The sequence below is a fragment of the Phytophthora infestans genome, genomic scaffold (assembly GCF_000142945.1).
Source record: "Phytophthora infestans T30-4 supercont1.49 genomic scaffold, whole genome shotgun sequence".
In the NCBI taxonomy this organism is placed as follows: domain Eukaryota; phylum Oomycota; class Peronosporomycetes; order Peronosporales; family Peronosporaceae; genus Phytophthora; species Phytophthora infestans.
Window position 1 is genome coordinate 923238 of NW_003303710.1, and position 13058 is coordinate 936295.

The window sequence follows — 13058 nt, forward strand, 5'->3', positions numbered from 1 at the left end:
TCGTGTACGTGTCCAAAGGTTCTTCGGAAGGCTGACCGTCAGCCGAATCCCCGGCTGTCGCCCCAGACGCCAGACAGGCTTCCACTCGTTCACGTTCTTCCAGGATGAGTGCCCAACCCTCTGCACACGTCAGACGATCACTAGAATTCACTAGCGAGTCTTCTAGAGGTCGTGCTAGCACCCCACTGGGTTCTGGACAGTCCGGTCGATCAACTACCGAAGGCTGAGTTGCAAGCCATTGCTCGTAAATTTTACATTCACGCTGAAAGAGCTCGCGGTCTCTACAACCTTCGTAGGCCAACACTTACCAGTCTTGGTACTTCTTGGACTCCAGACACACATAGCCGTCACCTTGTGGCAAATCCCCATCTGGAATCCACATCGCGATCGAGTCGTGTGCTGGTAGGTACACAGTTCGATCAGACACGTTGGTCAATCGCTCTGAGACCGTCCACGTCGAAACCTCGTCACTGACGGGATTAACTTGTTCGTTCGACGAACCCACAGTACGTGTTCTTCCAGCCCGACATGACGCTTCGCTAGTCGATATTCTCGCCACTCGTGCGCACGAATGTCCAAACGCTCGGGTGGCCCGGCGTTAACATGGGAGCCGTATTCTTCGCTGTCGATCATGTTCTTGGTCTTGATCAGTGGGATTTGAGCTTCGTGCGGTAATTGCGCCGCGCCGTGAAACAGGTCCAACCGGATCCCAGCTGGGATCATAAAGTCGGTCCCGAGTACCACGTCGACGCCTGCACTATGCGCCATTACCCACATCTCGAACTCGTACACCATCTCCCATCCAAGCGTAATCTTGACGCACGCTCGTCGCGTCGTAGACACCTTGCTTTCGCTGATTCCTTGAATGTCAATGCGGCGTCCGTGATCGGGTACATCTCGGAGTCGCAACTTCTTGGCAAAGGCGTCAGTGATCACACTAACGTTCGCTCCCGTGTCGAGGAGGGTCCCCGTTCGCTGGTCGTTCACAGCGTCTTGAACCAGAGCTCTCCTTCTGATCCGTCGGTCGAATTTCTTGGCCGACCACCACCCCTGTCTCTCGCCAGGGTTCAACTTCATCATCTTGGAGTGACTCTTGGGCTCGTCTCGCGCTGCACTCGAAACCAAGCCGAACGAACCCTCGCTGGTGCCCTCATTAGCATCAGCACACTCCACTCTCTCTCCAACACCTCCACCGAGGATTCTACTCCTCTCCTTTTCATTTTCCGTCGTGTTCACACTTGTTACGTATTTATCAGGCCATTCACTCTGCCCCATGAAAGCAAAGATACACTCTGCTTCCATTGAAGGCTCGGTTAACTGTGGCAGCCCGATAGGGACCAACCCAGTTGTAGTTGGCGGGCTGCCTAGTTTAAATGACGTTCTTGAACGACGGCCTTGAGCTCTGGCGGGAGTTCCTCCTTCGTGCCTTTAGTGCGCACGAATTTGGCAAGGTCTTGGAAGTTGCGGAAAAGCTCGCATTGTCCAGCATCGTGGAGTTGTTTGCAGAACTTGCATCGCTTGTTACAGTAGTGGGCGGAGTGACTCATGCCACCGCACACCGCGCATGGTCCGTACTGGGGGCGTCGGTTGTCACGGTTGAAGTCACGTCGACCGCGTTGGTCCTGATTGAATTCACGGTCACCACCTCGGCGATCTTGATTGAAGCCATCTCGCGATCAGGCGTGTTTCCACGCGGTTGACGGTTGTCTGAACGTGCGTAGGTGCCTTCAGCAGCTGCACGGCGCTCGTTTTCGTTAGCAGCGGCGAGGTATCGGTCATTTTCATCCAATGAGAAATCACCATCCGTATTTTCGGGCTGAAAGTCGTTATACTCATCTTGGACATCGTTGTAAGCGCTCAGATCTTCATTTAAATACTCGATGCCCCCCTGAGCAGCTTCACGAAGCTCCAATTCAGCTAGTAGGTCGTCCACCGTGGCTTTAATGAGTGTCACTCTTGGTTTGTTGCGGTTGTCATCGCGGCGGCGGTCATCACGCCGATTGTTGTGGGTGTACCCATCGTCGCGTCGCGCGTCACGGCTCTTGGAGTATCGGTACTCACTGTCACGCTTGGCCATTCTCTCCTTGCCCTTGAGAACATCTTCGATGATCTCTTCGAGCTCGTGATTGTCGGCGACTCGAGCGTGGTAGAGACTCTCCGCTAGCTTGGCATCGTCGCATGTTGCCAGGAACTGCTGTACGTGTTCTTTCGCGTCGCGACCACTCTTCTCAAAGTGTAGACGGGCGGTCCGAGCGTAGCCATTCAGCCTGTTTATGTAGTCGCACAGATGTTCATTACGTTCCCGCTTGGCGGAGTAGTAACGCGACAGTGCCGTCTGAGTGAACTGCGAGCAGTAGTAGCGGATGAACGCATCGCTCAACAGCTTCCACTTGCGCTTCGTCTTCTTCGGAAGTTGACGGAACCAATGAATGGCTCCGTCCCGGATACTTAGCTCAAATGGAATGCACCATTTATCGGCATCAGTGTAGGTTTCAGTCATTTCATAGACGAACCCACGGAGCCACTGCATACAGTTCTCGCTCTTGTTGCGAGAGCCTGAGAACGGCGTGATGGGATCCAACGGTCGGTGCGATGCCATTTCAATCCTCGGTGTCGGGTCCACGTCGTTCAGCGTCTCTAACTCATTCATCTGACGCATCAACTCGACTTGAGGATCTTCCTCGTCGAATGTACGCACCAAAATGTCATCGTCACTGGACGAACCATCGCTGTCGACTTGACGACGTCCCGGGCTCACCTTTGGGAGCTCGCGCGCCGCCTCGGCGACCGAACGAACCCTCGTTACCAGCGCAAATACGTTGCATACGGCTCTCCGAACGTGGCGTAACCATGTACGAGTCTTGAATGTACGGTGAAGCTTCGGTAGTGCCAAAGGCACCACGCTCAGTTCCACGCTTGGTCGGAGGAGTACGAACGAGTCGTTGGGGTGTCGGCGGCAGTGGAATCGTGAACGGATCTTCATCTTGAATCATCGGTCGACTAACAGGCTGCTTTCCGGCGTTGATGCCAACCGCGTCAAACGCCTTCCGAAGCTTCTTCTTCCATTTCTGGAGAGCAGCTCCGGCTTCATGTGGACTCCAATCTTGGAGCGACATCGTCGATGGGTACGTCTCGTTCTCGAAGCCCAGCGACAACAGTAGCGAAACTGAATCCTCGGCAACTTGGCTAGTCGAAACCGAGTTGACTGGGTATTGAAGTTCCTGCGCAAGCGCAGGCCAGTCGGCTTTTTTCTTGGTGATGGGCTTGAACAGCTGCATCCACTCATCATTCTGCATCAGCGCTTGTACGCGGTCGAAAACGCGCTTGGCGGCTGGTGTATCACCGTTGATAGGTGGGCGAGGTGCCTTCAGCAGTGCTGAATGCTTTGCACTCGCCACCGAAGGTTTAGAGCCCTCGGTCCCATCGTCATAATCTTCGTAGGCGGGTTCCGGTCCCGCAACATCATCGAGCTCGTCGGCGAGGTTCCTCGAAAGGGACCTGGTCGCCCCGCTCAGCCCCGATGATAGCGTGGCCGTCTCCGGCGTCGCTGCGCCTGGCTCTGGAGCCGGCGTCTTGTCTTCGTAATCTTTATAATCGTGGGCGTCAGGACCGATGTCCGCCTCGTCGTCGAAGCTCACTGAAAGCTCGGTGGCGGCTGCAAAGCGCGCAGCCGGGCTTGAACTCTCGTTGCGAGCCCCGCCAGACTTGGCAGGCGTAACTGGTACCGTCGGTTGTCCTTTCGCCATGTTGCTTGTTTTCTTTTTCTTGTTCTTCTTCTCTTGGTAGCTCGTAAACTGGAAGGCCATACAAACAGTTCACAATGGTCACAATCTGTTCCCGGGTCGCGGCACCAGTTGTGGTGTTGGAATTCCCACGTGAACTCTAGCTACAAATGTAGTTAGGACGTTCCCACAACAATACGTCTACTAGATTAGTAAACGATCGTTCGGGCGGACCTGAAGACCCCTGTTCTGCCCTTGCACCGGGACAAACTGGACCTTGTAAACTACTTATATAGGCCAACCAGTAAAAATAAGAACACGCTACTAGCACGAGCAAAGCTAGCAGGTGTTTTGAATCCTCGTGGTCCCAACAGCGGAAGGGTACCAGGCACGGGTAAGCCTTTACAAGATCACCGAGTGTTCAACACTCGGCTGGAAGAATAAAAGGGAGGCAATTCAAGCACTCCCAGTCGTGCAAATAGGCAACAATAAGCCGTCACGTAAAACCTCCCGATAATAATCAACCAATACACAAAGTCTCTTGGCCTTGCCGGATGAACCCTCGCTACAGAGCTTCGAGTTCACCGACAGGCATAACACACTCAAACAAGCTTGACCAGACGCTTACCTTGAAGCCGGACGTCGCTCTGTGTGCTTGAGTGGAAATTCTGTTCTGTATTTAAGCTTACCCTTTCGGGTCTATTCCTAATAAGAAGTCCTAATCAAGTATACAAATATCAAGTGAACAATGATCTGTTATGGATCTTCTTGCATGCCAAGCGTCGTCTGCACCGTCGCATGAGCATCTTTAACGGTCCGCGCCCTGTCCCAGACGGTGAACGTGCATTCCAATGGTCGCTGAGTCTTCCGCGAACCGCCACTGAGGGTTCGTACCGTAGATGGTCCGCTGAATGCGAATCCGGCCAGTCCATTATTAATAATAAGGACAGCCTGGATTCAGTGACATATGCCCGTATCCATTGCTCGTTGAAAGCTCGGGAGTGACGCCGTCGAGTCCCTGGCACCTTGGCGTCTCCGTACATCACCTGACCGAGGGTTCGTCGCTTGAACATCTTGGGCGGTGTCACGTCTTTGTCGACGGGTGATAATCCGCAACTACGGAGAAATCACTACAATACAGCTACATGACGTGTGACACGTCACACTTCAGAAGTATGACACGTCATACTTCGGGATATTTGGTACAAAGTACCAAGGTCGTCCAAAGCCAAGCATTGGCTGATGACATTGCTTTTCTACAGGTGACTTATGTTTGTAAATTTATCTAGTTTCCAACTTACCTAAATTGGTCACGTCGCTCCCTTAGGCAAAGGGGGCCTGTGAACTGCCGTTCACTGAGAGTTTGTATACTCTCGGAAGCCAACTTCCTCTAGCGCAAGGTGCTGTGTGACCGTCACAAACGGGGTACAATCCAGTGTACCCCAGGCTACTTAAGAGTGACCCGTCACTCTTGTGGGCACCTGGTACACGGTATCAGGTGCTCTAAGAGCCAGTCAGGGCATGACTACTTAGCTCCACTATAGGTAGCCTCTAGTTTGTAAAGGACTTAAGCTAAGCTTACTTATAAATACATCAGTCTTATTGTGCCTTTCTGCCAAAACGCCCTCAGTTTTATGGTCCTACGTAGGAGGATGGCCCTTACGGAAGACCTCCTATCTGATCGGGTGCATCCGACTAAAATGTAGCCTAACCCTTTGACGAAAAAATACGATGCCAATCAAAGACATATTTGACCGGACCACGCGTGTTTTCTCAGGGAGGACCTAAACCATAGCAATACCATACAACAAATTAACTAGGTAAGATGTAGCATTCACAAAATGGATATTGTACAATACCTTCCATCCTTTGAAATTTCATCGACAAACACGATTTGATCTGGCCCGCTGTAGAAAGGCAATAGCCTGATCACATACTCTTGCCTCGCCAGCGTATGTCTGATGAGTAGCCCATATTTGATTTAAAATCAATCTGTTGTAGATACCTTACGTAAGGGTAAATGACCGGCAAATACTGGCCAATCAGCCCTTAACTTGTTAAAAGGCACCCTTTAGACCAAATCGGAGCCCTTACGTAGGGCCTCCACAATCAAGTATTATTGAATCATAGTCGGCAAAATCAAACAGTGATATTGGTCAAATATCAATTTTTTATAGTGGCCTGGCTTAGCAATTCGTCCTCAAATCCCACCTTTAGCCCTACCCACCCTTGCTTAGGACCAGCCTTTAAAGGTCAGATTGGCCAAAACTTTGGAAAGGCACAATACATCTACTCTATCAAGTAGCAACTGAGGCCGGGAGCACGTGGATAAACGTTCACTCGGGTAGCAAATACCCTTAAGCACTTCCTCTGTGCAAGGTGCTGTGTGACCCCGTCACAGTATAGGTAGGCTAAGTCTGAGTTAAATTTACAAACTACAAGTCACTTATAGAAAAGGTATGTCAAGGTTGGCCTCTGACGACCCTGGTACCATGTACCAGGTATCCTGTGCCAAACTTCATGTAGCCAGGGGTACCCTTGGGGTTACATACCTTGTTACATGTTGACGTTCCAACATCGCGACGTCACCGGAGCAAAAATCGAGTTAAAAACAGTGATATTGTTTCTAATACATGTGTATAATACACAGTGTATTACTGTTTTTTATTAGAAATTATTGGGGCCATGGCGATTATTTGTAGGGTATTCGGCATCGGCGTGGACGTAGTGCTGGTGTCACGCTTCGAGAAGAGCTTCGCGCGCTTCGGGCAGCGTCTGCTGGTACGCGCCTTCCACCCAGAAGAGATCGTCGAGTTTCACGCGCGACCGAGCGCTGAGCGCGCCACGTTCCTGGCATCTCGGTGGGCGGTCAAGGAGGCGACGCTCAAAGCTTTTCAGCGATACCGTGTGCTCTTTCCCGAGATCAATGCAGTGCGAAGGGGGAATGAGGAGCCTGGAGTCCCTACAGCGTTGCCAGTGACGGAGAACTCCAAGGCACTGAAGCTACAGTTCTCGGGCGAGACAGAGGCACTGGCCAATCGCCTGAAATTAGTGGTGAGGAAGGGATAACAGTTGATGGAGATGATTTCCTGTCTATCTGATGCAGGTGCTGGGTGTGTATTTGGATAGGAGTCAATGGTGTCGATCTCGCACGACGGAGACTACGCCGTGGCCTACGTGCTCCTGCGACAAGAGGCGAACGATGCACCACCCAGCGAGGAGTGACTAAAGTCAAGGCAAGAACGGCGTATATAGCGCATGCAGGCATGCGCTAAAGCTCTACTCTTTCTGTGCGCGGTGTACACGTAAGTATTGGGATAAATTAAAGATGGTCAGGACAGCATACTATGTAGCAACGAGAAGGGTAACAGTATACTTCCTGTTGGTTCCAATTCCCGGCTTTTGACTCTGCCTTCTAAAACGATTCCTTCCGAATGCTGCGTCCGCTATTGTCACCGTAGATTTCGCGGATGAGGCCAATGACACGTTCCACTGCCGGCAATGAGAAGGTAGCTGCAGCCCACGAGTCCCGTCGTGCCTCCTGCAGTAGCTGATCCCACTTCTCGGCAGCTAAAGCGTTAGCCACGCCACGGAATTCACGCTCGTATTGCTCACCGTCTGTGTGAGAAATCCCGCGCTGAGATAGCCAGAAGAGAAAGGCGTTAGGCACACGTTCAGTAGCGTCGCGCTGATAGCGTGCCAGGTCGTGTGCGATGGAGCCTTCCCACTCCATGTACTCACCAATGCGGGTGAGGAAGTCCAACCTCTCCGGTGTCACCAGCTCGGAGGCCAAAGCCAACGAGTCGATCAACAGCAGCAACGTCGCTTGCCAACGCGTAGCCTGAACTGCAACATAGGCCAAAAAAATTTTGTCTAACGTTTGCGCAGTGGCAGTCGTAGCATAATTGCCGAGCTCGTAACTCCTGACGATGTCGTTCAGCAATCCCCACTGTTCCTTGACGAGACGAGTACGGAGTAACTTGTGCGGCACCTCCTGTTCAATGTGGTAGTGCAGCACTTGCCACAGGGCCAGGAACAGCGGCAAACCCGTGGACAGAATGTCGTCATCAGGATCAACATTTTCCACCATGAGATCGTGGAAGAACTTGGCGTCTAACTCGTGCATATCGCCGTCGTTGACTACATTGGCAGATCCACCACTTGCCTCAAGGAGTTGACGCATGAACGTACGAACCTTGTCGGGACGGACCTCCATGAGACGATATGCAATGATGTTGATGAGAATGGAGAGCAGCTGCAGCTTGTTTTGCAGTCCAACGTTCGAGCGCGACAGCAGCAGATCGCTTTCTGATCTCGAGGCGGAGATGACAATGGAGCGCATGGAAGCCAGAAACATGAACATCTTTTCGAGCTGGTTGTAGCCTTTATCGCCCAGTAATTGCCGCTGTAGCGTCGTGAGCGTCTTGTCACTCTTGCTCGGTGCCATGATGGCGATGTACTGCGGGTGCTTATTGATGGCCTCAAAGGCAATGTTTAGGCTGATAGTGTCCTCCAGCTCGGGAATCGGAATTTCCACGTAGAACATTGATGGTAGCGTCACTGAGACAGGAGAAATCGGCGGGGAATTGCTCTGGATCTCAGAGAACACCGCGTGAGCATGCAGATACTCCTTGGCCGTTCCCATGTTGATCGACTTTCGCAGAAGCATGTAGCTGCAAACCTCAGACACAAGTTCGCTAGGCGCACCAGCAGCAATAGCGATGTTTCGTGCGTGGAGAGCCATGTGGCCCTTTTGAATACCCGTTACTGCAATCGCACGAATTGCTGCGAAGTTCTGGGCCAATCCAACACTCACAATTATGCCACTCAAATTGCGCGCCGTCGGCTGCTGCAGAATTGCGTGAGTGGCGGTGTACCCAGGGTGAGTCATTAATGCACCACCCTTGGACCCAACCGCGATCGGCATTTCCAGGCTTCCACGCAGCACGCGCGTTCCGGAACCATCACGAGCAACTCCATTTTCATAGTGCGAAAGCGAGGCATACTGGCCCGAGCGACTCGCGTAACAGTGTGCAGCCGACTCAATGGCGCGCCAATCCTGTCCAGTAGCCAAAGCAACAGCGTCCACGCCATTCATGATTCCCTTGTTGTTAGTCACAGCGCGGTATGGGTCGATCGCAGCGAAGTTGTACGCCTCAATAATGCGGTTTGCCACGTCTTCGCCATCCACGCCCTTCCAGCCGAGCTTCTTGAGTGGGATCTCGAACTCAGCGCGAGCACGGCGCTGCATGCAGAGATTAGTGAGAATGCGTAGCCCCACACGACTGCGCGTAATCTTGGAAACTTCTTCAGACAGACCTTCCGCCACGGTATTGACAATGTTGGCACCCATGGCTTCGCACACGTCGACATCGATGTGCACGACCAGGAACTGCGTCTGCGATTCAGAGGCATTCACCACGAGCTCGTCGTCGCATGGAGTGTACCAGGAACTGGCAGCAGCAGCAGTTGCAGCGGTACGGGTGGCCTGGCTGACAATGCGGCAGTAGATATCGACAGCACCGCCGCCACGTTTCTTCATATTCGGGCAGAGTGTCGTGTTGGCAATTGACAGTAGTCGTTCACGGTTGCATTTAATAGATGCGATCGCCGCCGCGATGTCCTCGGTACCCACGAGCTGGATCTGTGACGTCATGATGTTGCCGGATGTCGCCGTGTGGAAGCCACCGCCAGCAGCTGCCACAAGTTTAGCCGCACTGGAGGCCGCTGCCACGACCGAGGGCTCTTCCACGGCCATGGGCACGGACAGGCTCTTGCCATCGATAACGAAGTTGAGGCCAAGACTATGGCAACGATACAAACCAAGTGAGCTATCAATCCACTGGATATTAAACAATTCTTCAAGCCACCTCACCCGAGTGGGACGCCCAACACGCCGACGCAGTTCTCGATCATGAGGTTGGCCGTGCGCAGCGGTAGCTCGCCGAGCCTGGCTGTTGGGTCCAAATGCGGTGAAACATCAGTAAAACGCGTCAGTGCCTCCCAGGAGCTGCTGTGCCTTGAGTGTCTTGAGGCGCGGGTACATAAGCGCCAGCACATCGAAGCGTTCACGTAGCGTCTTGTTGTAGAACCCGGACCATACTGAGGGCTGCGGGGTTGCGTCCTGCTGCTTGGTGAAACTGCTCCAGCTCTCGTTAGCATCTTGGCTTGGCTGCAGTGGATTGAACTGCTTAAAAGCAGTATCTGCACACTGGCGTTGCACTTGCGCAGCCAACGCAGCTACCTGCGCCGCCTTGCACTGCAGTGCATCGTCCTGTTCCACGCCCTGCGAGGTCTTGAGAGCTCTACGTAGCAGCGCCAACGCCTGGTCCAGCGTCGTCTCCAGATCAGTCCTCGAAGTTGCCTGCACCACAAGCGCGTCGCCGACCGATATTTTGTTGGTCATCGTACGAGGCTTTTCAACGCTGGCGAATGCGAAAGTGACGTACGGGATGTGATAAAAAAACTCCACAATAGTGCCAGATCAATCGTAATTATATTTAAATCCACAATGTACAAAAACTAAAAACTGCGCGCGCGGGGTGGCGTTAATGTAACGTGATTTAACCCTATTTCAGCTTCACGACGTGGTTTTAGCGCAGCGCTAACGACGTTAAACTGGTTTATCGGTGTTTTAAATGTAGCAATAGGAGCAAATTAGGCGATAGATTTGCACCAAAATAGAGACAATCGCTACCTGGACATAGCAAGCATGGAACTTATAAATTTACTGCAGCTTTCTAATAAGGAGTATTATTAGGTTTTGAGTTTGAAACATTTTTTTGCTTTAAATATTGCTGGGCCATAAATTGCCCGGGTTTATTCTTGAAAAACCATATCTCTTGTCAGATATGTCCTTTACTATAAATCAAGCATCAGCCTAAGTAAAAAAGACAAAAGCATTGAAATGCACAATAGCTGTAAAGCGCTAATATCACGACAATTTTCGGTGATTTAACAAATTTGGAATTTTAAAGAGAACTTTAGAGCTAGCGTTTTCCCATAACGTTCTTATTACATATTTGAAGAATAGTAAGAGCGCTTTATTAACATATTTGAAGAAAGAGTAAGAAATGTTTTACGGGAATCAAATCCATTAATTATGGCATCAAATCTACAGGCGGTTATGAGCATAAAAAGTAATACTTAAATCAAGTACTGTCGCTATCCCATTTTAATAGGATGCTATTAATAAAATAAGGCGACGATTTAAAACAGCTGTGGTGTTGGAATTCCCACGTGAACTCTAGCTACAAATGTAGTTAGGACGTTCCCACAACAATACGTCTACTAGGATAGTAAACGATCGCTCGGGCGGACCTGAAGACCCCAGTTCTGCCCTTGCACCGGGACAAACTGGACCTTGTAAGCTACTTATATAGGCCAACCAGTAAAAATAAGAACACGCTACTTGTGACGGGGTCACACAGCACCTTGCGCAAGAGGAAGCTATCTTCCGAGAGTATACAAACTCTCAGTGAACGGCAGTTCACAGGTCCCCTCTTTTATTAAAGAGAGCGAAGTGACCCAAATAAGGTAGATTGTAAACTGAGTATATTTATAGGTAGATTAAGTTTGGGTTTAATACAAACTGTTAGTTACCTATAGAAATGCAATGTCATTTAACCAATGGTTGGCTTTGAACGACCTTGGTACCTTGTACCAAATATCTCGGAGTATGACGTGTCATACTCCTGAAGTGTGAAGTGTCACACTTCATGTAACCAGGGTACACTTAGGGCTACGTACCCCGTTACATCCTCCCCCACTTAGGTTCGGTTTACCGACCAATCAGAATGAAGAGGTGTTCGTCACAAACTCTCATTCTCAAAGTCGAAAACCATCGACTTGGCCGCGCGAGCGCGGCGGAGGCTCACTTCACAGTTAGAGCCTCGAGCAGCAGTCTGTGCGCTCTTCGTCAAGGTCTCCACTTCGACCGTTAACATGCCTCGCGGCACTGCTAAGAGCGGTGCTAAGACACGCTCCAAGGCTGCAGCCGGTAAGGCGCAGGCCAAGAGCACTAAGCCTCACGGCAAAGGCTCTGCACTCAAGGAGGCTACTCAGGTGGCCTCCGAGGCGATCGGTTCCTCGGGTGACGCGGCTGCGGACAAGCGCGCAAGCAGGCGCCGCAGTCCGTCGCCCTCGTCTTCAGACAACCGTCCGAACCCTCGGGTCGTAGAACGCGAGTTCAACTCGGGCAGTGAGGACGATGCCGAGTCCGAGAGCACTCAGGATGCTCCTGCGGGCTCTGTGGGAGGGCACAGCCCAGTGCCAGTGAGCACAAAGAAGGCAGCGTGCAGTCGCCCGCTAGTGATCACGGTGGTCACAGTCCTAGGACCTCTGTGCGCTCTGAGAGTCCGGCCGTTAAGGCTAAGGGCACTCCCAAAGCCGGTGGCGATGAGGAAGGGAGTCCTCGCAAACGTCTCTCGCTTGCCGAGGGTCTTGCGCGCGCTAAGGCTTCTAAAGCCGAAGGCGCCAAGCCCTCAAAGAAGCGTATCGCCTCTAAGTCTCCACTCCGCGAGGAGAAGGAGACTCGACGCTCCTATCAGAGTCTCTTCGGCTCCTCGGATGAAGGGGAGGAGAAGGAGGAAGAAGAGGAGGAGGAGGGTGCTATCGTTGAGCCCCGGGAGGTCTCGAATGACCTCGACCAGCAGCAGGAGGAATTCCAAGCTGCCCAGCGTGTGCGTGGGGGTTCGGTGGCGGCACCCGTCAGCCAGGGAGCTGCCATCAACTCAAGAGGGTATTGGCTTCCCGAGGAGATCTCTGGGGCTGACCTCTTCTTAGAGCTTCTCGTCGCTCGTCGTGGCCTTGTGGGCGGCCACACTTCTAGGGGCATCTATGAACGAGCCCTTGTTCAGAAAGAACAGTTGTTCGTCGACAACTTGGAGGCTGCTCGGTGTGTGCTTCTCGCGCAACACCGCATTCCCCTTAAGGACTTCACGACTTGTCGTAAGAAGCCCGAGACCCGGGGTGGTCTCTATCCTGTTTGGGGATACCCCTGGGTTATGCCCGAGAACTGTCCCACGTGGAGTTCCTGTGAGGACATGTTCTGGGCGTGGGTGGAGACTCTCAAGTACTCGCCCACGGAGTTATGGGAACTCCATGAAGATCAGCAGCTGTCCCACATCCTGGACCAGCGTGATCTTCGTGTGAGGTTTGCCCACTTGATCAGCAAGCGTATGCTGCCAAGGGACATCCTGAAGCGCGCGGCTTCTAGCGCTCACGATGAGCGCGGGTACGGTATGTATTCATCGTCCGTACCCCGTTCGGGCAAGAAGCCCCGGACTACTTATGAAGCTGCCGCCGCTTCTGTTCCCAGATTGCGACAGCCTTCGG

General features: G+C 52.2%; 2 protein-coding genes across 2 annotated transcripts; one reads left to right on the forward strand and one right to left on the reverse strand.

The window, feature by feature from the left end:
• Positions 1-6407: 6407 nt before the first annotated feature.
• On the forward strand, positions 6408-7114 carry PITG_16806 (uncharacterized protein; the record flags this gene model as incomplete). Its single annotated transcript, XM_002897077.1, has 2 exons — positions 6408-6776; positions 6852-7114. 2 exons carry the CDS (start codon positions 6408-6410, stop codon positions 6945-6947), a joined length of 465 nt encoding a protein of 154 aa, XP_002897123.1.
• A 23-nt stretch (positions 7115-7137) lies between these two features.
• Positions 7138-10128, reverse strand: PITG_16807 (3-hydroxy-3-methylglutaryl-coenzyme A reductase, putative; the record flags this gene model as incomplete). Its single annotated transcript, XM_002897078.1, has 3 exons — positions 7138-9526; positions 9598-9672; positions 9713-10128. 3 exons carry the CDS (start codon positions 10126-10128, stop codon positions 7138-7140), a joined length of 2880 nt encoding a protein of 959 aa, XP_002897124.1.
• Positions 10129-13058: the final 2930 nt, after the last annotated feature.